Here is a 24,340-nt window from a genome sequence, read left to right on the forward strand (position 1 = left end):
GCTCGGGCTCTTGAGCCGCTCCACCTTGTTTACACCCCTTTTTGAACATTTTTACAATGTTCTGACCTGTTACGGACATGGCAATCGGAAACAACTCGTTAGCATCGAATGCAGTAGCATCTAAAAAGCCAATCTTATTATGTTTATAGCCATCTAATACAAGACCTTACAAGTTTGACTTGAATCACCAGAAGTCAACTTATTTACTTTCAAGGTTCAAACCACCAACTACATACTCTATATCTATAACATCACATAAACTTGACTTTCTAAACATTAAAACTAAACCTCTCCATTATTGATGAATTCGGAGATGACGATTATTATTCATAAGCAACCACCAACACGAACAATGCCGGTTCTATAAACCCCTACTCAATGACCACTTTCTGAAAACTTTTCGATACGTTTTTTAGTGAATGCATCTCCGAAGCAGCGGAAAGACCCTGCAGCATTCTCAGGATCTCGGTTGTGTCTTCAAGAAAGTATCTGGCTTTACTCGGTTTTCTGCCAACTGTGCAAGCGAAAACTTCAGCTACCGGAGAAAGAGCGGGACCCGACACTGCTCGTGTGATTGCTTCAAACATGTCCTCGTCTGACTTGTCATCCCCTATGCAAAGCACGAAATCTGGTAGCATTCCTCTTTGTTTCATTGTCGTCAAAAGACGATCTGCAACAAGCCCTTTGTTGATCCCCTGTTAAATAAAAGAAACAACAAAGATGTTACTTTGACTTTTGAGGTCAAAGGTATTTATTATAGATATTTTGAACTTTTTTGTAATTAGTGTGTTAAATATAATTACACGAAATCATATAACATGAAAACAGTCTAATTATCTAAAAATAGGGGTGTTCAAAAAGCTCGAGGCTCGCTCGGAAAAGGCTCATCGCCTCATCTTCTTTTCGAGCCGAGCTGAGCCAACTCGTTTTGTAATCGAATCGAGCTCGAGCCAGGGTTCTCGGCTCGTGGCTCGACGCTGCTCGAAAAAAAAAACTCGTTTTGTTTTCGAGCCAAGCTGAGCCAACGTGTTTTGTAATCAAGTCGAGCTCGAGCCAGGGTTCTCGGCTCGTGGCTCGAGGCTGCTCGAAAAAAAACTCGTTTTGTTTTCGAGCCGAGCTGAGCCAACGCGTTTTGTAATCAAGTCGAGCTCGAGCCAGGGGTTCTCGGCTCGTGACTCGACTCAAGGATTGACTCAGTGACTCGTATGCATGTATATTTCAGAAATTATGTTAATTTTTTAATTTTTGTTTGTTATTTTATAATATTTGTAAAAAAACTAATTAAAAAAAGGTAAAAAAAATTAACGAGCCGGAGTTCGAGCTAGACTTTTCAGCTCGAAAAAATTAACGAGCCGAGCCAAGCCAGCTCATTTAAGTTCAAGCTCGAGCCCACCAAATGAATATATACTAACTTGAGGTTTAACTTCAACTATGTTGTGCCCGCTCTTGACCGTAACGGGCTCGTTAGCAAGAACACTTTCCAAATGATCCAAAAGCTCCTTAGCTTGACATGAACCAAAGTCCGGATCGGCATACTGATAATTCCAAACAAGTCCACTCTCTTTAGCCTCAATGGCGGAACCGTCTGTTGTTTCGGTATACAACTTCATCACTGGCTCTGCAATCTGTTTCCAGTAAAAATCCGGCACCGCGATACATGTTTCCCATTCTGAATTCTTACTTTCCCTGCCCAAAAAACGAACAATCGCGAAAACAAACTAAAAAACCGAACTCAGTTAAAGAGGTAAACGTAAAGATTTGTACCTTAGAAAGTAACCATGCTCAGCTGCAACACCCAATTCGTCGCACGACGAAAACCATTTGGTCAACGTAGCCCGATCCTTCCCGCTAACGACAAAAACGACGTTTTTCGGGTCTCGACACAAACTATTCACTGTTCTTATAACTTCCAAACTCGGGCCCGTACTGATTGAATTCTGCAGTGTCATAGTACCATCATAATCCAACAAAATCGCGCGTTTTTTTGTCCGTTTGTAAGCCGAAACAATATGTTCGATCGAAAGCTTCCGGAAGTTCGGATCCAACGCAACAACCCGGAACCCTAACCCAAACCCGATACCCCAACATCTTCTCCTTACATGATCTCGGCAGGATCGTTCAAGATCTTGCCAAAAGCTACGGGCCCAATACGCAACATCATGAGTACTAACATATCTATAATGTTTTTCATGCCTCATTTGTTTTTCGGGTTCTGCAAAACCTAATGCGGAATCCATAGCTTCGGCCACTGCGTCAATATTCCACGGGTTGACCCGGATGGCCCCGCTTAGAGACGGTGAGCAACCGATGAATTCCGAGACAACTAACATACTCTTTTTCGGAATTGCCGGGTTTACCCCTAAAGCTTCGTTAAGCTTATCGTTTCCCTGTCTACTTATAACATACTCATAAGGTATTAAATTCATTCCGTCTCTAACCGCTGTAACAAGACAACACTCGGAGATCACATAGTACGCAATCCTCTCGTAAAACTGAAGCGGGCTGTCAATCAAGATCACGGGCTCGTAACCAGGCTGACCGAATTTTTTATTAATTCTTTCTCTAGTGGTATGAGTCTCGGACTGGACCTCAAGTACATCCCGACCTCGACCTCGAGCCGGATTCGCAACTTGAACCAAAACCACCTTACCCCGTTTATCCGGATGCTGCATCAGCAAATTCTCGAACGCTAAAAGCTTCAAACTTATGCCTTTGAAAATGTCCATATCATCGACCCCGAGTAACACGGTTCGACCTCGAAACTGATCTCGTAACTCCGAAACTTTGGACTCGGTTTCCGGTAAATCGAGAACTTTTCGAAGCTGTTTCAAATGAATCCCGACTGGTAAAATCTTGATGCTTACGGTCCGCCCATAGTATTCGAGCCCGATATAACCTCTTTTCGATTGATAAGATAAACCGAGCATCCTACTACAACACGCAAGAAAATGTCGTGCGTAATCGAAAGTATGAAACCCAATGAGATCGGAATTCAAAAGGGCTCGTAGAAGATCGTCTCTTACGGGAAGGGTCCGGTATATCTCGGAGGATGGGAACGGGCTATGGAGAAAGAACCCGAGTTTGACCCGATTAAACCGTTTTCTTAAAAAGGTTGGTAAAACCATCAAATGGTAGTCATGTACCCAAACAAAGTCGTTATCGGGGCTAATCACTTCCATTACTTTATCCGCAAAGATTTTGTTGACCGAGACGTATGCTTGCCACAGAGACCGGTCAAACCGGCCACCGAGGTCCGGTGATAACGGAAGCATGTAGTGAAACACTGGCCACAAGTGTTGTTTACAGAACCCATGATAGTATTTGCTAAAAAGCTCAGGAGGTATAAACGCAGGCACACAGTTAAACTTTTCGAGCAAACGTTGGGCCACATCGTCTTGATCTTTCGGGTCGATTTCTTCTCGAAGACAACCGACATATGTGATTTCGACATCTTCCCCGAGCCCGTCTCGGAGTTGTAAAAGGAGGGAATCTTCATCCCAACCGAAGTTCCAACTCCCGTCGGGCCCTTTGTGGGCCCAGAGCGGGAGTTGGTTTCCTACGATGATCATCCGTTCTTGACAAATGGATGATGGGGCATCAGAACTAAAACCTTCATCGTCTAGTTCCGATAATACCCCTGGCACGGTTGCCACACGAGATAGCTTTTTCGCGGATCGACTAAAACCCGATGATGGTAATGGTGCTTCACCGGAAGCGAGTTCGAAGAGATTAGTGTAAGACCTCGACATCATTGTCGACGGATTTGAGCGTATTTCGATAGCTAAATTCTACAAAAGAACACATGAATCATGAATGGTAATACAATGAGAACAAATCAATAGATGCATAACATGTAACTGAAGATCAACAGTCACTATACAAGCATAAATTCCCAACTTGTGCCTACAAAAAATTAAAAATTTAGCATTAACAAATTAAGAATCTTTTATTCAAAATATCAAATTCCCAGAAGCTAAATATGTTAAAAAAAAAAAAAAAAAAAAAAAAAAAAAAAAAAAAAAAACCCTAAAATTTCTCAGAGTATTAACACTCAACAAACCCTAATTCAAGATTAAATTTTTACATACCTATGAACTAAAAATCTTAAACTTTTCAATAGAAACCACTTGAAATTAAAAAAAAAAAAATTTTTTTGATTTTTCCAATAACAAACAAGATCAAATTATATCTGTCAATATATTTAAGCAAGAACCCTAAAAAAACAAGCATATGAACATACAGGTTATATGCAAAGTTATACAAGTCATCTACTCAAAAATCTTGATGAAAAAATCAAATCTTTTTCACAAAAAAGATGGTACAAACCTTTAAAGTTGCTCAAAGTGCTGCCATTTTCAGTGAAGAAGTAAAGATTCCAAATGTGCTGCAAGAAAAAAAGTTTGAAGCTTGATGTTGAAAACAGAACCCACAAAATAAAATAATTTTTTTTTTTTAAGGAAAAGTTGATTAGATCAATGGTAGTGATGAAAGAAGAGAAAGATTACATTTGAATCATTTGATTTAGAGAATAAGTAACAACACTTGGGTGAACTATATCAAAGATTCCAACTTTAATTATATATATATAAAAATATTAAAGAATCTTCACATAAACACAATGCTTTTCAATTTTTCATCCACCGTTGGTTTAACCAATTACTCTATGGGGGGGCATTTTTTTCAGGGGTGATAGTGTATAATCCAGGCTAAAGTACATGTTTTTATGCATGGGGTACCTGTCAATGATGTTGATTTTGTATCATTTTGTCTTGTAGAAAGTTGAAGATGCTGATGCTGAAAGTGAGAGCCCAGCACTCACTCACTCACATAGTTTTTATGATAGTCAATGAGGTGGTGGTGGAGTGGTAAGAGAGAGACTTGGTATTTTAAGGGACTCAGGTTCAATTCCTGCCTTTCTCATTATTTTCTGCGGCACTGGTGATGATGGGAGACTAGGCGAATAGGGTGAGGTTTCAGGGAGGTGGTCAGGGAGCCGACATGGAGGGTTTTCCCATCGGGAAACAACCCCCGCCCCCCCAAAAAAAAAAGTTGGATTAAATCTTTTTGTAGGTAAAAAATCCTGATCATCTCCTTCAAAAGTTTGATTAAATCTTTTGATCGTCTCTAAGAAAATAAGTGTTAAGTCTGTCACCGCTTAATATAAGGGTCTGTTTGGTATGGGGTAATGGAATAGATGAGAGAATGGAATGAACGAGGTAATGGAATGGACAACGGAATGAAATGGATCATTCCATTCCATTGTGATGTTTGGTTACTCATATGCGAATAGAATGAATCATTACTTTGTACAATTTGATAAATAAAAAAAGATGAAGTAACAAAACACAACTATATTAAAAACGACAAAAATATAATTGCCTTAATAATAATAATAATAATAATATATTAATATTAGTATGAATATTAATAAATATAAATACAAGAAGATTTCTTTTCATTCCTTGAAGGAATGGAAAAAAAACACCTATATACTAAGGAATGGAAATTATTATATTTGGAAGGAGTTATATTCCTTTGGAATGCTCCATTTCATTACCGCATGATAACCAAATATGTTTCTTTTCATTACATCAGAATAATCCATTTCATTCCTTCATACCAAACGCTACCTAAGTATTTAGAACTTTGAATATGTGGTTTTAAATGGAATATTTAATTGAAAAAGTTATAATAAAAAAAGTGAAATAAAATAACACACTTCAAATTTCATCTATGCTTAATTGCTTACATCTTTAGAGGTGTACCTTCAATTTAAATCATGTCATGTAAATCACTAATTTAGGGGCACCCAATCATAGCATAATCCTTTTTTCATATGTTACAATAATTTTCACTATTTTTAGCAAGTTATACAACTTTTTATTTTAGCATTTTACTTATTATTTGAAATTGTATAATAAATAGGGAATATACAGGGCCGGCTCAAAATTGTTGTATGTCCAAAAACAAACAAAATTGAGGCCTTTTTTGTTAAAAATAAAAGAAGAAACATTCCTATAGATCCTATGATTCATATATTGCCTTTGTGTATGCCTGCTTATAGATCATGAATCTCAACTTCAACAACTTGGATGCCAAAATCACCAATATGTAATAAGTTTTTTTTTAGAATTTGGGGCCCTAGGGAAGTGGGGGCTCAAAGCGTCTCCTTATTTTCAATCTCCTTTGAGCCGATCCTCAGAATATATTTAATCACATCGCTAGCATCTGATTCAACTGGTCTCTCCAACACTAAGGGCAGGCAAAATGCATTTGGTATGGAGCGGAATCGGATGGAGAAGGCTAAGGTGGAAGCTGATGTGGTGTAGATGTTGGATGGAAACGAAGCAAGTCAAGAACACCAGGATGGACATCCTTAATTGAAGAAGAAGCAAATAAGGAAAGCAACAAGCTGGGATGGAGATGCGGGATGGGAACAACCGCACCAACAGGAGTAGGGATGAACATTTGGTATTGGGTACCGGTAGCGAAATTCCCGTACCGAATTTTTTCGGTATCGGTATCGGTACCGGTACTCACTTTTTGGCATTTTCGGTATCGGTACCGGTTCGGTATGGTACCGGGAAAATACCGAATTTTACCTTCAAATACCGGTACCGTACCGATCCCGTATCGATAGCGGTACCGTACCGAACATTTCGGTACCGGTACTTAGTTTTGACGAATTTTAATGTCGGTATTTTCGATAGCGGTACCACGCTCATCCTTAAACGGGAGGAGTGGAACGAGCATCATCCACTCCTTCCACCCTTAGTATTTAGAGCGATTGTTACTTTTTGAACGTCAAATCTTTATATATTTGTCATATTATAATCATAAACCTTACTTTCTTCATTCCCATCTAAACAATTTTGATAACAAGTCGAACTTTAGGTTATTCGAATTTGAAGTTTTAAAATTTGTATTCAAAATAACCTGAAATTCGAATAAACCAATACGAATAAGCTTATTTGAATTCGTGTTTAATTGAATTATGAAAAAAGTTAGAGAAAATTAAATACTAAAAACAGCTAAATCACTAGTTTTCTAAACCTGTAACATTTAAATACAATATATATATACATATTGTTCATGCGAGAACCACCTTTATTGGTAGAACCAATGTGAATACAACAAAATAAACCCACTACATCACCAAAAGCCTAAAAAAACCTAACCCTCCTCCCCCAAGCTAAATGCTAAAAACTAATCCCCCACCCCAAAAAAAAAAAAAAAAAAAAAAAAAAAAAAAAAAAAAACTAAACCCCCTCCCCCCACCCAAGCTAAATGCTAAAAACTAAACCATAAAGCTAAACTCCAAAAAACCTTAAAAATCTAAAAAACAAAAACAAAAAATTAATATAGTTTTAATAAAAATCGCTACTTTTGGTCTCCAAAAAAATTTAAAAATTAATAAACGGAAAGTAGCGATTTTTATTAAAAAAATTGTGTGTTTTTTAGGTATTTTTGGTTGTGTTCACATTGGATCTCGCAATAAAGGTTGGTTCCTAACGTATCCTTCTCCTATATATAGGGGTGGAATTTAGGGAAAACGCCTAAAAGTGTGAAAACGGTGAGAACGATTTTTGTGTTGACATGTGCCGTTGATGCTAACTTACACTAAGGGTAATATTGTCAAAAAAGCTCATGCATATGTACTCACATGTCAAAAACCATGCACATGCCACTCACATACATATTCCACAATCTTTTTTAAACTCTTGTAACTTTTTTATACGTGATTATTTAAAAAAATAACACCATAAAATCGAGTGTTTTATTATCTTTCTAACGAGTATACTATTGCTATACTTTTGAAATAAAAAAAAAAATAACATGAACTGGGTGTTCAAATAAAAACGTCATAAAAACACAAAGTTCAGAAAACACCATGAAAAATACCCAGTTGAAAACACCATAAAACACTCAGTTCAGAAAAACACCATAAAAACTCAGTTGAAAACGCCATAAAAACACACAGTTCATAAAAACGCTATGAAAATACCAAGTTGAAAACGTCATAAAACACTCAGTTCAGAAAAACACCATGAAAAACTCAGTTGAAAAAGTCATAAAAACACTTAGTTCAGAAAACACCATAAAAAACTGGTTGAAAACCGCCATAAAACACCCACTTTAGAAAAACACCATAAAAACCCAGTTGAAACCACCGTAAAAAAACAAAGTTTAAAACGCCATAAAAAACCCACTTCATTTTTTGGAAAAATATATCAATAGTATACTCGTTGGGGAGAGAAAAAAACGCTGAATTTTATGGTGTGATTTTTTTTGAAAAAATAACCGCGTATAAAAAAGTTATTGGCGTTTAAATATGATCGGGGGAAATGGCATGTGATTAGTGTCACACCCCGATTTTCGGTGGGCCCGGAAGGGTACAATCGTGATGGTTGGATAACAATTATCACAATATAATATTATGCAGCGGAAGTATTGGATTAAAATTTATTAAAATAAAACTTGAATGTATAAAAGTATTACAAGCGTTCGATACAAGCCCACAGACAGGATCCAAATAAACAGAGCTTTAGACATCATAGGCCTTAGACATCATGACCCAAACTATTATCCTCTTATTTATTTTAATTTATCTTTGTCTAAAGAAAAAAGGAAATGATTTCTTGAAAAATAGAAAAGGGGACCATGGTTGCCATGGTTTAATCCATGCAAACCATATGCTGATGGCATTCCAGATATTTGAAGCAAAAAAACAAGCAATGAAAAGATGGACTGCAGATTCTTCTTCGGATTGACAGAGAGGGCAGCCCGGGTCGCTGATTCCCACGCTTCTCCTCCTTAAAGCCTCGGCCGTTGCCACTTTGTCCTGCTCCAGTCTCCAGCAATGGATGTTAACTTTACCGGGGACCCAAGTGCACCAGTCCATAACGAACATATCGCCCCCGAATATTTCTCACCTTCTTTATGCGGATGATGCTATTGTTATGGGCGAGTGGTCTAGAGGAAAGCTTGTCAACGTTGTGAGAATTCTCCGGTGTTTTTTCATATGTTCTGGTCTTAGAATTAATATTAACAAATCTTATCTCTATGGTATTGGAGTCGGTTTGGGCGAAACCGAGGAAATGGCCAATGTTGTTGGATGCAAATTTGAAAGCCCGCCTTTTAAATATCTTGGGCTCTTAGTGGGAGCTAATATGAATAGGATTTCTAATTGGAGTCCGGTTATTGATATTTTTAGAGCCCGTCTCGCTAAATGGAAGTCTCACTTACTTTCGATCGGTGGAAGAGTGGTTTTGATCAAATCGGTTTTGGAAAGCCTTCCATCGTATTACTTTTCCCTTTATAGGGCTCCGAAGAAAATCATCTCGGATTTAGAAGTTATGATAAAGAAGTTTCTTTGGGGAGGTGTCGGGGAAGCAAAAAAGATGCATTGGGTAGCATGGGAGAAAGTTTCTCGTCCCAAAAAATTTGGAGGTTTGGGTTTAAGTAAACTTGAGGTGATTAATATTTCTATGCTATCCAAATGGGGGTGGAGATTCAAGACGGAAGAGAACATCTTGTGGAAAAAAGTTATCATGGCGCTTTACTCAAACAGGTCGGGTTGGGAATGTATTCCCTGCAGAAAATCGCTTTCGGGTACATGGAACAACATCGCGAAATCTCTTGTGCAAACTAAGGTTGAAGGACGTTCTCTTGGACAATTTATGAAAGGCTTTATTGGTAACAGAGAGGGAGTGGCTTTCTGGCATGATGTGTGGATCTTAGATGAACCATTAAAATCAGTTTTTCCTGAACTTTTCAGTATTGAAGCTGATAAAAGAATCACGGTGGCAAAGAGGGTTAATATGCAAAGCTTTGAGAACCGGTTTTCATGGAACTGGACCTCAGATATTTCCGAACCAGGTACGGTAGTCAAGTTGAACCAGTTAAAAGATCTTCTTAACAGTGTGCAAATCACCTCTGTGAAGGACCGATGGAAGTGGACTCCGAACGAGGACGGAATTTTTTCAGTTAAATCGGTGAAACTCCTGCTGACCGGGCAGCAGTCACAGGGCGATATGTTCGTTATGGACTGGTGCACTTGGGTCCCCGGTAAAGTTAACATCCATTGCTGGAGACTGGAGCAGGACAAAGTGGCAACAGCCGAGGCTTTAAGGAGGAGAAACGTGGGAATCAGCGACCCGGGCTGTCATCTCTGTCAATCCGAAGAAGAATCTGCAGTCCATCTTTTCATTGCTTGTTTTTTTGCTTCAAATATCTGGAATGCCATCAGCATCTGGTGCAATATTCCGTATATTTATGCATTCTCTACTCGTGATTTGCTGACGTACCATATCAACAGTGGGCTCTCGGATAAGAAAAAGGAGGCGATACATGGCATCATCATGACAACGTGTTGGGTTATTTGGCGGGCAAGGAACAAAGTGAAGTTCTCAGGTGGTTCGGTTAGTATTAGTAATATAGTTTCAGAGATAAAGGCTCCTAGTTATTTTTGGTATTCGAATAGATCTAAACATAAAGGCGTAGAGTGGAGGGATTGGAACAATTTTGTGAATATGTAATCTTGTTGTCTTTTGGCGGCCCGTCTTGGGTTGTCGTGTTTCTGTGAATGAAGTTTACCTTTCAAAAAAAAATGGTGGATCATGCAAGGGGGTGGTGTAGCCTTCCATTCATGTTCCTACGTGACGAATCATGTCCCAACCATAACCCTCGCACCCTTTAGCCTTATAATTTGTTACGATAACATCCATATAATATAGGGGAGTTAAACTAATATACCACTTAATAGTGGCGGATCTAGGATTCCGATCAAACGGGAACGTTTTATAAATAGACGGTAACGAAATCGAAAAAACGTCAAATTTTTCCAAAATTTACACTAAAAACGTCAAAATTTTTCCGACCAAGCGGTAGCGGAGGCTCCCCCTTGATCAATGGTAGATCCGCCCCTGCCACTTAAATTATGGTTTCTAACTAAAAAATAAAGAAAACAAATATGGGTTCTCTTCAAAGAACCCGGCCGAACCCTTGTTCTTCTTAATTCTTATCACCAACTTTAGCTCAAGCCCAAATCCTTCACAAACCCAACAAAGGTACAATCTTGTCCAATACTACGTCAAAGATTACGTAAAGCAATAGTCCGACCCATTTACTCAACAATCTCCTAGTCATATGTGACTATTTTTAAACTAAGTTGTCAAATATTTATAGAAATAAGTTTAATTTGTTTTATATAAAATCAAATATTGTAAAATCTTGAGCTCAATATCAAAATTTTTATTTGAACTATTTATATTATTAATGATTACTGTTATTGCTGAGGGTTGTAATTTATTAGTTGTTAAATCAATAAAAATAAAACATGAACTATCATTGAATCACTAAAATAAAATTTGAACTGCCAATATAGTTAAATCATTAAGTAGCACATGATAATATGCATAACCCAAAGGTGAAAATAAACTAGAAACATGGTTACACAAGTCTAGTGGCGGATCTAGCATACCCCAAAGGTAGCCGCGCTACCCATCAACTTTTTTGACGAGTTACATTTTTCGTGTAATTTTTTTGTTTCTTCATCATTTTATATATCGGCTACCCCTGAATAAAACCATGCTACCTCTCAACTTTTCATCTAGATTCGTCATACAAGAGAAAAATGAATCACACAACCAAGAAGTTGAACAAAAATATGATTACAAGTAACCTCATTATAGAGTTTATAAAGAGACTATATATTCCACAAATACTGTCAATTTACTGTAAAATTAATAGAACTTTATATATAATAAAACAACTACAATTGCCCTATATATTAAAAATAGAATGTTTTTAACAGTATAAAACTATAAAAAGTTAAAATAATATATATACATAGGGTAATGCTAGACAAAAAACCCTAAAATTCTTAGAAAACTCTGAAAACCCAAATCTCCCCCCATTTTTACCCAACCTCCCGACATTTTTTTTTTTGAAAAAAATTACACATGTAATATACATGTTTTAGAGTGTTTTGGGCCAAAAAAAAAAAACAAAAAAGCGCCGAAGGGATTTTTTTTAAAAAAATAAACAAAATTCAGTGCCTAACATGTGTTAGACAAAAATGCTGAAAGTTGCTGAATTTTTTTTTTTTTTAAATTATCCCTTCGGCGCTTTTTTGATTTTTTTGGCCCAAAACTCTTAAAAACATGTATATTACATGTGTTATTTTTTTCAAAAAAAAATGTCGGGAGGTTGGGTTTTCTAGGGTTTTTTATATAGATAGAGTTTTCTATCTAGCCCTACCCTATATACATATATATATATATATATATATATATATATATATATATATATATATATATATGGTTTTTTTAGACTATGGGGTATAGGGTGGAGGTTGGGCCGTGGGTTGGAAAGAAACGCCCAAGTCACCACCCGGGTGGGCTTGGGTTTGGGCGTGGCCCCTTGGGCGGGAGTTTAAGGCCGGGCGTGGGGCATGCTAGCGATCCTATGTGGCCGGCTCTTATTGGCTTGTTGGCTAGGGCATAGTGTTAGTGCATTACATCTGTTGATTGCGTCTAGGTGTCTAGGATCAGGTCTTATATCGTATTGTATAGCATAGGGCACGAAATACGAGAAAACAGGAGTCTGTATGTGTTTTATAGGTTAGGATCGCTCATAGGGTCATGAGGTGCTTGGACCGCTTATTTGTCAAATATGGACCGCTTATATGGACATGTTTGGTTCGCTTTTAAGGACATAGGTCACATAAGCGGTTCCAATAGCCTATATATAGAGGTCTTTAGGGCGATCCTCAGTAGTCATTGTTGGATTCCACGCCGAAGCTCTGCCGGTGTGACGATCGAGCTGTAAAACATTTGATATCAATAAAACAAGCAGTTAGAAAGGAGAACAAGCTACTTCTACTTGTATTTCTTATTATTCCGCATCTGAAACGCAAGAGATAACCTCTGAACGACTTATTCGGGTCAGCATACGATCCTACACATAGCGAGCCATGTTTAACTTTTAAAATAGCCACGCCCCAACCCCCGCCCCACCATACCGTCTTCAATGTGGGTCAGCCCAGCGAAGCCCACCCAAGCCACGTGTCAACCCATGCCCCAAACCCCCGCCCCACCATACCCCACGGTCTTAATAGTTTGATTATCTTCTTTACTTTTTAAGTTAGATAAGCTTTTGTCAACCGGTACTGGTATCGAAAATACCAGTACGGTTATCGGTACATAAAGATAAAAATCGACACCAGCCTGGTACAGAAAACACCAAAAGTCGGTATCGAATTGACCTATATATTAAAAACAGAAGGGATTGAACAGTAACAATAAATAAATATTAAAAAGAGTCTTTAATGAAAAGTAATAAAAATAGTAATGAATGAATAGTATTGGGTACCGGTATCAAATTTACTAAACTGAGTGTATTTTCGGTATTCGTTCGGCACCGGTATTCATCGGGTTTTACCCTCAAATACCGGTGTCGTACCTGTACCGACCGTATAAAGCCGTACTGTACCAGGTATATTCGGTACCGGTACCCATTTTTGGGCATTTCGGTAACGGTATTTTCGGTCTCGGTTGGTACCGAGCTCATCAAATTCTGTAGCAACGTAGCATTGCAAGTAATTGCACAGTTTAGATTACTTTTCATACACACAGTAAGTAAACTGTATTTCGTTTGAATGAGGTTTTATATACACAACAACTTATTTTGCTTTATTTTTTGTCTTTTTACGTAATGAATGAACTGTAGCATGTAAAATTAAGTTGGATATTTAGATTATTGATGAGAAAATCATATCAAATCCTGTAATCAAACCGGTATCATATCGGTACCAAATTTACTATAACAAATCATTTTCGGTACCAATTTGGTACCCACCTTTTGGCGTTTTCAGAATCGTTACTTTCGGTTCGACACCGGTCTAGCACCATACCTATATTTATTGATTTTTACCTTCAAATACCATACCGTATTGTACCGAGCATTTTCGGTGCCGGTACCTAATTTTGATGATTTTCCGGATCGGTACTTTCGGTGCCGTTACAGGTACCGAGCTCATCCATATTTTAACGTGTTAGCACCGTAATAACTAAACTTAAAACAACCGAATTTCCAACGTATAGGACGTGTGGGTCCTATTATTATATATTAGGTTATTTAAAATCGTTTTTTTAGGACGGATTGACTATCCTTTTCACGACATTTTTATTTATGTTTTGATATTCGGTATCTGCTTGCCGTTACTGACACGCGTTTTGCAGTCATTGGGTCCCCGCCGCAACGCGCGGGCGGAAATTTAACTAGTTAATATAAAAAAAATCTATCTAAATAAGGTATTGTATAAAATTTAGTTAGTTTTGCATAAAAAGCCAAGAGTTGTTAAAGATATAAACATGTGAATAGGGATTAACATTTTTCTTCGCATATCTAACGACGAAAAAACAAATGAAAACCGTCGTGGAGGTACAATCATTCATTTCATGATACGATTCTACTATTCTATTGACGAAAAAAACAAATGAAAACCGTTGTAGAGATACAATTATTCATTTCATGATACGATTCTACAAGTTTTAGTCAAATGTCCCGTCTTCTAAAAATATGAGGGATAAAAAAATGTTGTTGGTTCAGTTCTGTTGAAACATAATGGAAAACATGAAAACATACCTGTTACAGCAGACAGTGCAGTGGAGAATCCAGTGATAGATGATGCCATCGAGTTCGACATAGATGTCAGTGTGATCTGGTTCCTCCTTAGGATGCTGACTGATGATGGTGATAATGAAAACCGACAAGGGAATCGGTTATGGAGATGGAGGTCGAATGTGATGTTATGCTTATGGGGTATGTCTAATTGTGTAACTGTCTAACTCCTTAACCTCCACATAAGTCTCCTTATATAAGCACCCAGGAGGAACCTAATTAGTTAATAAGGGTAATATGGTCCATCAACAATTACCAACTAATTATTTAATAGGTTATTATATATTTTGAACTATATTATGTAAATGATTATAATGGCTATAGATTAAATATTAATACATAATATATTTAATCTTACATTCTCCTACTTAGCCGAGTAATCATTTACTATGAGTATTAGATAAGCCTGATCAGGAGTTAACACTCATTTTAGCCTTAAACAAGTACTATAGCAGAGAAATACAGCTGTTGAATCATTATGCGACTCAGGACCCCCATTAATCATACTATAGCCTTAATTTAAAACCTAATCGTCATGATCAAAATACGCATAAGCCCTTTGTTTGATTTGTAACTTTATTTGTCTATATGCCATTATACCGGTTGAACATATTCTAAGAGACATACAAAATCAAACTGAGGAAATTTCATTAACATAAAACATAAGCTAGTACATGATGCTAAACAAGGTCTTTACTAAATCCCATATTCCGAACATATTCTTCTTAAACCTTAGGAGGGAGACCTTTAGTCATCGGATCCGCAAGCATATCTTTAGTACTAATATACTCGATACAAAGATTATTTTCCTCAACTCGTTCACGTACGAATAGATATTTTGTATCGAGATATAAACCAGCTCTAGTCGAACTGTTACTGTTCGAGAAACAAACAGCAGCTGAATTATCACAGTAAAGCTTCAATGGTCTAGAAATGGAATTAACAATTTTGAGTCCAGTGATAAGATTTCTAAGCAACATTCCATGACAGGTTGCGTTATAAACACCAATGTACTCTGCCATCATTGTGGAAGTTGTGGTCAACTGTTGTTTATGACTCTTCCATGAGATAGGGCCACCTGCTAACATAAAGATATAGCCCGAAGTGGATTTCTTGTCATCTTTGCATTTGGCAAAATCAGAATAGCCCACCACTTCTAAATGATCACTTCTTCTATAAGTCAGTTTATAGTCTTCCGTCCCTTGCAGATATCGAAGTACCTTCTTAGCTGCTTTCCAGTGATCTAGTGTCACACCCCCAAAAATCCACACGCGGAGTACCACCGCTTGGGAGCGTGACTGACCAGGATCAAGCCACCAATCATATTGAACATAGTATATAATAATCGAAGTAGTTTGTAAAAACCCAATTCAATACAATTGATGTTCAAACCAAACATAGTTTAAGTAGCGGAAGCATAATATGAAAACCCAATGTATGTAATAAGTTCAAGTGTTATAAAGTTTAACATAACATCCACGATCCATGCTCCACAACGACCTGCTCCTCCCTGTGCAAGCTCCATTTGTACCTAAGGTCCTGCAAGGCATGCAGTAGAGAGTCAACAACCAGTTGAGCGAGTTCACAGAAAGTAAGTTCGAAATAGCAAAATCGTATGTTCATTTAGTGGGGGGCTTCCCATGTATGTATGTGCTAATAGTGGGGGTTTCCCGTGATTATATTTGTTACTAGTGGGGGCTTCCCATGTTTATCCTTACTAGACTATTGTAACCATGTGTGTTCTTCTTAATCCAAGAACAGAAATACGTACAAGGTCACGTAGGTTTTACGTGAGTGCCCTTCCCCGAGGACAGTGGTACGCGTGGGGTTTACGTAGGTTTTACGTAAGTGTCCTTCCGACCCGGAAGACAGTAGTAGGTATGAGTTTACGTAGGTTTTACGTAAGTGTCCTCCCGACCCGGGAGACAGTGGTAGATACTAGTTTACGTAGGTTTTACGTAAGTGTCCTGACTAACCTGAGGATGATGGTATATAGTCTAGCAATAGCGTAAGTACGAGTAATTATCCAATTCAAATCTTCCAACCCAATTCCCAACCCGGGAATCCCATGCCTTGGCTGTGTGAACTCACCTTGGTTTGCTCGGTATGCTAAATATGTGCTCACGGATAATCAATCACGTCCTATAGTATGCATGTATATTAAATCAGTTGCATGTCGTTTATGTCACGAATTGTGTTTAAACAGTTATCACATACCACGTATGCAGTTTAGTCAAAATCGCACCATTTATGCTTGACAGGATTAACAGGCAGTTAACATACTTCATACAGGGTTTTTGACTTAGCACCATGAGCATTATAAGTAAATTCAGACAGTTCATCAACAAACGTCGGATCATTCATCAAGCATAAAGTTCAGACTATGTATTAAGCATAATACTCGGACTAGGTTATCAAGCATAAAGGTTGGACTAGCATATTAAACAAACTCGGATCATGTGTTACAATTTAAAACTCGGATCATATCATTCCCTTCTTAAAACTCTTAATGTTCGGGCATGTTACAAGTCTTATGAAATTCGGACATCAAGCATGTATAATACTCAGACCATACATTCCACAAAGTTCGGACTATATCCATACAAGATAAAACTCGGACCCCTTATGTTTGTTCAAAATTCGGACCTATCTCCTTGATACAAAAGTCGGACCTCCCTTTCCTCATCAAAAGGTCGGACCCCCTTGGCCCTTATGAAATTCGGACCCCCCCTCATTCCTCTAAAAGTCGGACCATGCTCCATCATCAAAAATTCGGACATATACTTATGATTCAAAGGTCGGACCACATGAATATAGGTTAAAAGTCGGACTCCTTTGTTTGTTATCAAAAGTTCGGACAAGGTTAAACAATTAAAAGTTCGGACCTATGCACTATATAAAATTCGGACTTCAAGTCCTTTTAAAACTCGGACACACATGTAAGTTCATTCAAAACTTTGGACTCCCTTTACACATTCAAAAGTCGGATATGTATGTTAAACAAAAGTCGGACTCTTGGGTCCTTTCCTAAAAATCGGACTCTTGGGTCCTTATACAAAAAGGTCGGACTAAATGTCCATTACTAAGTTAAAAGTTCGGACTATATTCATTAAACACAAACTCAGACGTGTTCGATAATAAAATTCGGACTATATGTGAAATCAATCATCGGACAAACCATCAATCAAATCATGCGAGCATTCAACTTTCATTGTAACAGTTACGTTTTTGTTTTCACGATCAGGAAACCCTAATTCATACTTCCACAGTGCAGAATTCAAATCAACCACCAATAGTTCCAACATATCATACATCTTAATCATCAGGCAAATGATAACAAAACAATCATATTCATTTCTCAATAATCAGAATAAATCAATAAGCACAGAACTGTCATATGAAGAACTAGGGTTTTAGCATGAATCAATCAATCAACGATTAACAGCAAACAATCATAAAACAATTACCTTGGATTGATTCTAGACAAAGAGAGGAATCAAAAGTGATGAAGAGCTTGTGCCAATGATGAAGCAAATGATTGTAGAGAGGATTGTAGAGAAAATCTTAGGTACGTCTGATGATTGTGTGGTGATTAGTGAAGGGGATTAGGGTTAAGAATGATTAGAATTTCACTAATGACTCTATACCTCCCTAAGTATCATCTTTTACATAAAACACCCATCACAATATAATTTTACAGTTTCATCACCAAGTTCATGTATTTGTCACACTTAACACATAACCATGCACAATTACAATACACTTTATTAAATCAAAACGTGTATAGTTACAAAGCAACAAATTGTGCAAGTAAACAACTAAACAAATAGTGAACGTGCAATAAATGCGAAAGTAGAATCTCGGAAACTCGAGTTGTCACATTATCCCCAACTTGAAAGAAATTTCGTCCCGAAATTTAGCATGCGGTTACTGAGGAAGCTAGGTAAATTGTATCGTTTACTGGTTTTCCTGGGGTGTCACATCATCCCCCCGTTGATTTGGAATTTCGTCCCGAAATTCTGCAGTAGTAGCTTCAGCCTCAGTAGTAGTTGCATTGGTTTCGAATAACTGGGGATACTTGAGTTTCATTTGATCTTCACGCTCCCAGGTGAACTCTGGGCCGCGACGGGAGTTCCAACGAACTCGAACAAGAGGGATTCTCATGTTCTTGAGGACCTTAACATCCCGGTCCGTGATTTCAACAGGATCCTCGACGAACTGCAACCGCTCGTCGATAGTGAGCTCCTTCAAGGGAACTATGAGGGTCTCATCCGACAGGCACTTCTTCAGATTCGACACGTGAAAAACATTGTGAACTGCACCGAGTTCAGCTGGTAAGTTTAGTCTGTAGGCCACTTTGCCTATTCTTTCTGTGATTTCGAACGGTCCGACATACCGCGGATTGAGTTTGACCCGTTTCCCAAAGCGAACCACACCCTTCCAGGGTGAGACTTTAAGTAAAACCCGGTCCCCGACCTGAAATTCCAATGGCTTCCTACGCTTATCCGCGTAGCTTTTCTGACGGTCGCGTGCTGCCGCCATGCGTTGTCGTATTTGTGCAATCTTTTCCGTGGTGTCCACTATAAGTTCTGGACCCGTGATCTGACTATCCCCCACCTCTGCCCAACAGAGAGGTGACCGGCATTTACGCCCGTACAATGCCTCAAATGGAGCGGCTTGTATGCTGGTGTGATAGCTGTTATTGTATGAAAACTCCACTAAAGGGAGGTGCTTTTCCCAGCTGTTGCCAAAATCGATAACACATGCCCGAAGCATGTCTTCTAAAGTTTGAATCGTGCGCTCAGACTGCCCATCCATCTGAGGGTGATAAGCCGTGCTCATTTCTAATCGAGAGCCAAAAGCCTTGTGCATTGCTTGCCATAGTTCTGACGTGAATCGTGCATCGCGATCCGAAATGATACAGGTGGGCACCCCGTGCCTTGAGACTACTTCCTTCAAGTATATGTCTGCTAGTGTGGAAAACTTGTCTGTTTCTTTGATTGCCAGGAAATGAGCAGACTTGGTGAGTCGATCCACGATCACCCAAATAGTATCGTTCCCACGCTGGGATCTAGGTAGGCCTGTAACAAAATCCATGGAAATTTCCTCCCATTTCCATTGTGGTATCTTTGGTTGTTGGAGTAGGCCCGCTGGTTTCTGATACTCTGCCTTGACTCTTGCACAGGTCAAGCATTTGCTGACATAGGTAGCGATGTGGGCCTTCATGCTAGGCCACCAATAAGTAGTTCTGATGTCGTGGTACATTTTATCCGACCCTGGGTGTACCGAGTAGCGAGATTTGTGAGCTTCATCCATCACTAGCTCACGCAGGTTGCCATAAAGTGGGACCCAAATACGCCCTGTTACATAGTAAGCGCCGTCTTCCTTCTGTTCTAATCGCTGCCTTGAACCACGTAAGGCTTCAGCCTTGACATTTTCTGGTTTCAATGCTTCTACCTGAGCATCTCGTATCTGTGCAAGAAGACTAGACTGAATAGTAAGCTGCAAGGCTCGTACACGCCTAGGTGTTGTATCTTTCCGACTGAGGGCATCAGCCACAACATTGGCTTTGCCTGGATGGTACTTGATGGCACATTCATAATCGTTCAAAAGTTCGACCCCTCTTCGTTGACGCATGTTCAAATCCTTTTGCTTAAGGATATGCTCGAGACTCCTGTGATCGGTGTAAATAGTACACTTGGTACCGTACAGGTAGTGTCGCCATATCTTAAGCGCGAAAACAACAGCTCCCAGCTCTAAATCGTGCGTCGGGTAGTTCCGTTCATGAAAATTGAGTTGCCGCGAAGCGTAGGCAATGACTTTATCCCTTTGCATCAATACACAACCAAGACCCTGAATCGATGCGTCACAATAGACCACAAAATCGTCCGTGCCTTCTGGCAATGAGAGAATAGGTGCGCTGCAGAGCCTATCCTTTAGGTACTGAAAGCCGTTTCTTGTGTATTCCCCCAACGGTAGGTAACACCTTTCTGTGTCAGTAATGTAAGCGGCTGTGCGATCTTGGAGAAGTCTTTAATGAATCGCCTGTAATAACCCTCCAAACCCAAAAATTGGCGTATTTCCGTTGGTGTACGCGGTGCAGGCCAGTTCCTGATTGAATCTATCTTGGATGGATCGACATGAATCCCATCCTTGTTCACCACATGGCCTAGAAAGTGGACTTCACGAAGCCAGAAGTCGCATTTTGAAAACTTGGCGTACAGTTGTTCCTTTCGAAGAAGTTCCAAGATAAGTCGCAAATGCTGCTCGTGTTCCTCCTGACTCTTGGAGTAGATCAGGATGTCGTCGATGAAAACAATCACAAACTTGTCTAGGTAGGGTTTGCACACCCTGTTCATTAGATCCATAAATACGGCAGGCGCGTTCGTTAACCCAAATGGCATGACAAGAAACTCGTAGTGGCCGTAGCGAGTTCTGAAAGCTGTCTTGGAGACGTCCTCATCCCGGACTCTCAGCTGATGGTAACCTGACCTCAGATCAATCTTGGAGTAGTATCTCGACCCTTGCAACTGGTCGAATAAGTCGTCAATACGGGGAAGAGGATAGCGGTTTTTCACTGTGACCTTGTTCAGTTCGCGGTAGTCTATGCACATTCTGAATGTACCGTCTTTCTTTTTCACGAATAATACTGGTGCTCCCCAAGGCGAAGAGCTTGGACGAATAAAGCCCTTTTCCAAGAGCTCTTGTAGCTGCTTTGACAGTTCTTCCAGTTCAGTTGGAGCTAAACGATATGGTGCTCGGGCTATGGGTGCTGCTCCGGGAGCAAGCTCGATTTGAAATTCGACCTGGCGATGAGGCGGTAGCCCAGGCAAATCTTCAGGAAACACCTGAGGAAAGTCGCGTACAACTGGAATATCCTCCAATTTCTTTTCCTTCGCTGATGCATCAGTGACAAGTGCTAGAATGGCGGTGTGCCCCTTTCGTAAACATTTCTGAGCCTTCATGAAGGAGATGATGCCAACCACAGCACCACTCTTGTCGCCTTGAACTTCGAGAGGTTCCTTGCCAGAACGAGGAATGCGAACTATCTTTTCCTTGCATAAAATCTCTACGTGATGTTGGGATAACCAATCCATACCAATGACGATATCGAAACTACCCAAAACTATGGGAATGAGATCAATCAAGAAGGTCTGACCGGCTAAGACAATATTACAACCCTTGACTACATGTGCGGCTTCTACACTTTTACCATTAGCTAACTCTACGACATGTTTGGTGGTTAAGAGTGTTGGTGTACGTTTTAACAATTTACTCACTTTCAAAGATATATAACTTGTATCAGCACCCGAATCAATTAAGACAGTAACATAGATATCGTTGAGAAGAAACTTACCCATAACCACGTTAGGATCGTTCCTTGCGTCACCTCGACCCAGCACAAAGGCACGACCCCTAGCTTCATTGCCATTATTGTTCCCACCATTGTTGTTACCATTGCCTTGGTTGTTGTTGTTGTTGCGATTCTGGTTCTGGTTTAACTGAGGGCAATCACGCTTGAAATGACCTTCAGCCCCACACTGAAAACATCCCCTGTTGCCCCGCTGTTGCTGCTGCTGCGGGTTTTGTGGAGCTGGTAATTGTAGTTGCTGGTTCTGATTCGCAGGCCGTGGACTCCTACAGTCTTTGGCCTCGTGACCCATCTTGAGGCACCTCTGACAACGAACCTTGTTGCACTGGCCGCTGTGATGCCTATTACAGTTGTGACACTTAGGGTGAATTCCTTGATACCTTTTCTGCCTATGACCACCAGAAGATTGCTGACTAGGACTCTGGTAGTGGTCAGTCTTCTGCTGCTAAGCCTGAGACTGAACAGTTGCTGAACCCTTGCTAGAATCCCCCTCCCACTTTCTTTTGTTGTCACTGGGGGTAGTAGGAGTAGCGAGTAGTAGCGCTGATACATTTGGGCAACTTGTTCTGTTCCACCGCCTGATCTGTGAGGCGATGAGCAAGATGCTGAATGTCTTGGATATTGTCGAGATTAGCCGATGTCACATGGCTTTGAATTTCTGATGCTAGACCCTTGAGGTACAACTCAATGCGCTTGATCGGAGGGTCCACCATGGTTGGACACAAAATGGCCAGTTCGTTCGACCGTTTCGTGTAAGCTTCGATTTCCGACCCCGTCATTTTCAAATGATAAAGCTCCACTTCCAACTTGTGGATGTCATCACGTGTGCAGTATTCCCTTTTTATCAATTCCTTGAAATCGTTCCAAGGGGTGGCGTTAGCAGCTGCCAGCCCTAGAATCTGAACTTGCGCATTCCACCAGGTTAGCGCAATCCCTTCCAACGTGCCAGTGGCGTACTTGACCCTGCGAGCCTCAGGGCATTCACACATCTCGAATACCGACTCGAGCTTCTCAAACCAATGGAGTAGTCCCACTGCTCCTTCCGTGCCACTAAACGTGCTTGGACGACAGTCCATGAAGTTCTTGAATGTGCAGACAGGTTGTGGGGCGTGTTGACCTATTGTGTACAAATAGGACAAAGTTAAACAAAAGAGTTAATGTAGGATCTAAAGATCCTAGTGTGAATCACATCCGCAGGGTATACTACCTGCTTGTGCAGCTGCAAGTGCCGCAACTACTTGTTCATTGATAAGAGCCGTCAACTGGGCTTGAGTCATGTTCACACGTCCAGACATGATCTTCATAGTAAATGTAGAATAAGTGAGAATGGTTCGCGAGTAGCGCGATGACAGAAGAGTGTAAGCACATAGGTATTCTCAAGTAATAACGAATAGTAAGCAATGTAATCTAAGCATACTACGAGCAAAGTTCTATGTAGTTCTAGCAAGCAGGTAATAAACATAAAACTTATTACCTAGGATGTTGAGTCTTGCACGTGGAGCGAAGTGTCGTTGTGGATCGTTGAGAGCACTGTTCTGGTTATAGTCTGGTTTTAATAAAAACGTTCCCATATTAAAACCAAGTTCTCTATAACCAATGGCTTTATTATCTTCTTTACTTTTTAAGTTAGATAAGCTTTTGTCAACCGGTACTGGTATCGAAAATACGAGTACGGTTATCGGTACATAAAGATAAAAATCGACACCAGCCTGGTACAGAAAACACCAAAAGTCGGTATCGAATTGACCTATATATTAAAAACAGAAGGGATTGAACAGTAACAATAAATAAATATTAAAAAGAGTCTTTAATGAAAAGTAATAAAAATAGTAATGAATGAATAGTATTGGGTACCGGTATCAAATTTACTAAACTGAGTGTATTTTCGGTATTCGTTCGGCACCGGTATTCATCGGGTTTTACCCTCAAATAACGGTGCCGTACCTATACCGACCGTATAAAGCCGTACTGTACCAGGTATATTCGGTACCGGTACCCATTTTTGGGCATTTCGGTAACGGTATTTTCGGTCTCGGTTGGTACCGAGCTCATCAAATTCTGTAGCAACGTAGCATTGCAAGTAATTGCACAGTTTAGATTACTTTTCATACACACAGTAAGTAAACTGTATTTCGTTTGAATGAGGTTTTATATACACAACAACTTATTTTGCTTTATTTTTTGTCTTTTTACGTAATGAATGAACTGTGGCATGTAAAATTAAGTTGGATATTTAGATTATTGATGAGAAAATCATATCAAATCCTGTAATCAAACCGGTAT

The 24,340-nt window shown here is 39.4% G+C and overlaps 1 protein-coding gene across 5 annotated transcripts; it reads right to left on the reverse strand.

Moving 5' to 3' along the window:
• Positions 1-104: 104 nt before the first annotated feature.
• Positions 105-4,825, reverse strand: LOC110864569 (alpha,alpha-trehalose-phosphate synthase [UDP-forming] 5). 5 transcript variants are annotated; one of them, XM_022113670.2, is made up of 5 exons: positions 4,737-4,825; positions 4,327-4,384; positions 1,765-3,788; positions 1,413-1,686; positions 105-695 (listed from the first exon to the last, which is right to left on the reverse strand). In XM_022113670.2, exons 3-5 carry the CDS (start codon positions 3,750-3,752, stop codon positions 372-374), a joined length of 2,586 nt encoding a protein of 861 aa, XP_021969362.1. In that variant the 5' UTR covers positions 3,753-3,788; positions 4,327-4,384; positions 4,737-4,825; the 3' UTR covers positions 105-371. The 5 variants fall into 5 exon arrangements, with proteins under 5 accessions (XP_021969362.1, XP_021969361.1, XP_035830259.1 ...); XM_022113669.2 differs by lacking the exon at positions 4,737-4,825 and adding an exon at positions 4,506-4,608; XM_035974366.1 differs by lacking the exon at positions 4,737-4,825 and having other exon boundaries at positions 4,327-4,615.
• Positions 4,826-24,340: the final 19,515 nt, after the last annotated feature.

Source organism: Helianthus annuus, chromosome 6 (assembly GCF_002127325.2).
Source record: "Helianthus annuus cultivar XRQ/B chromosome 6, HanXRQr2.0-SUNRISE, whole genome shotgun sequence".
Lineage (NCBI taxonomy): Eukaryota > Viridiplantae > Streptophyta > Magnoliopsida > Asterales > Asteraceae > Helianthus > Helianthus annuus.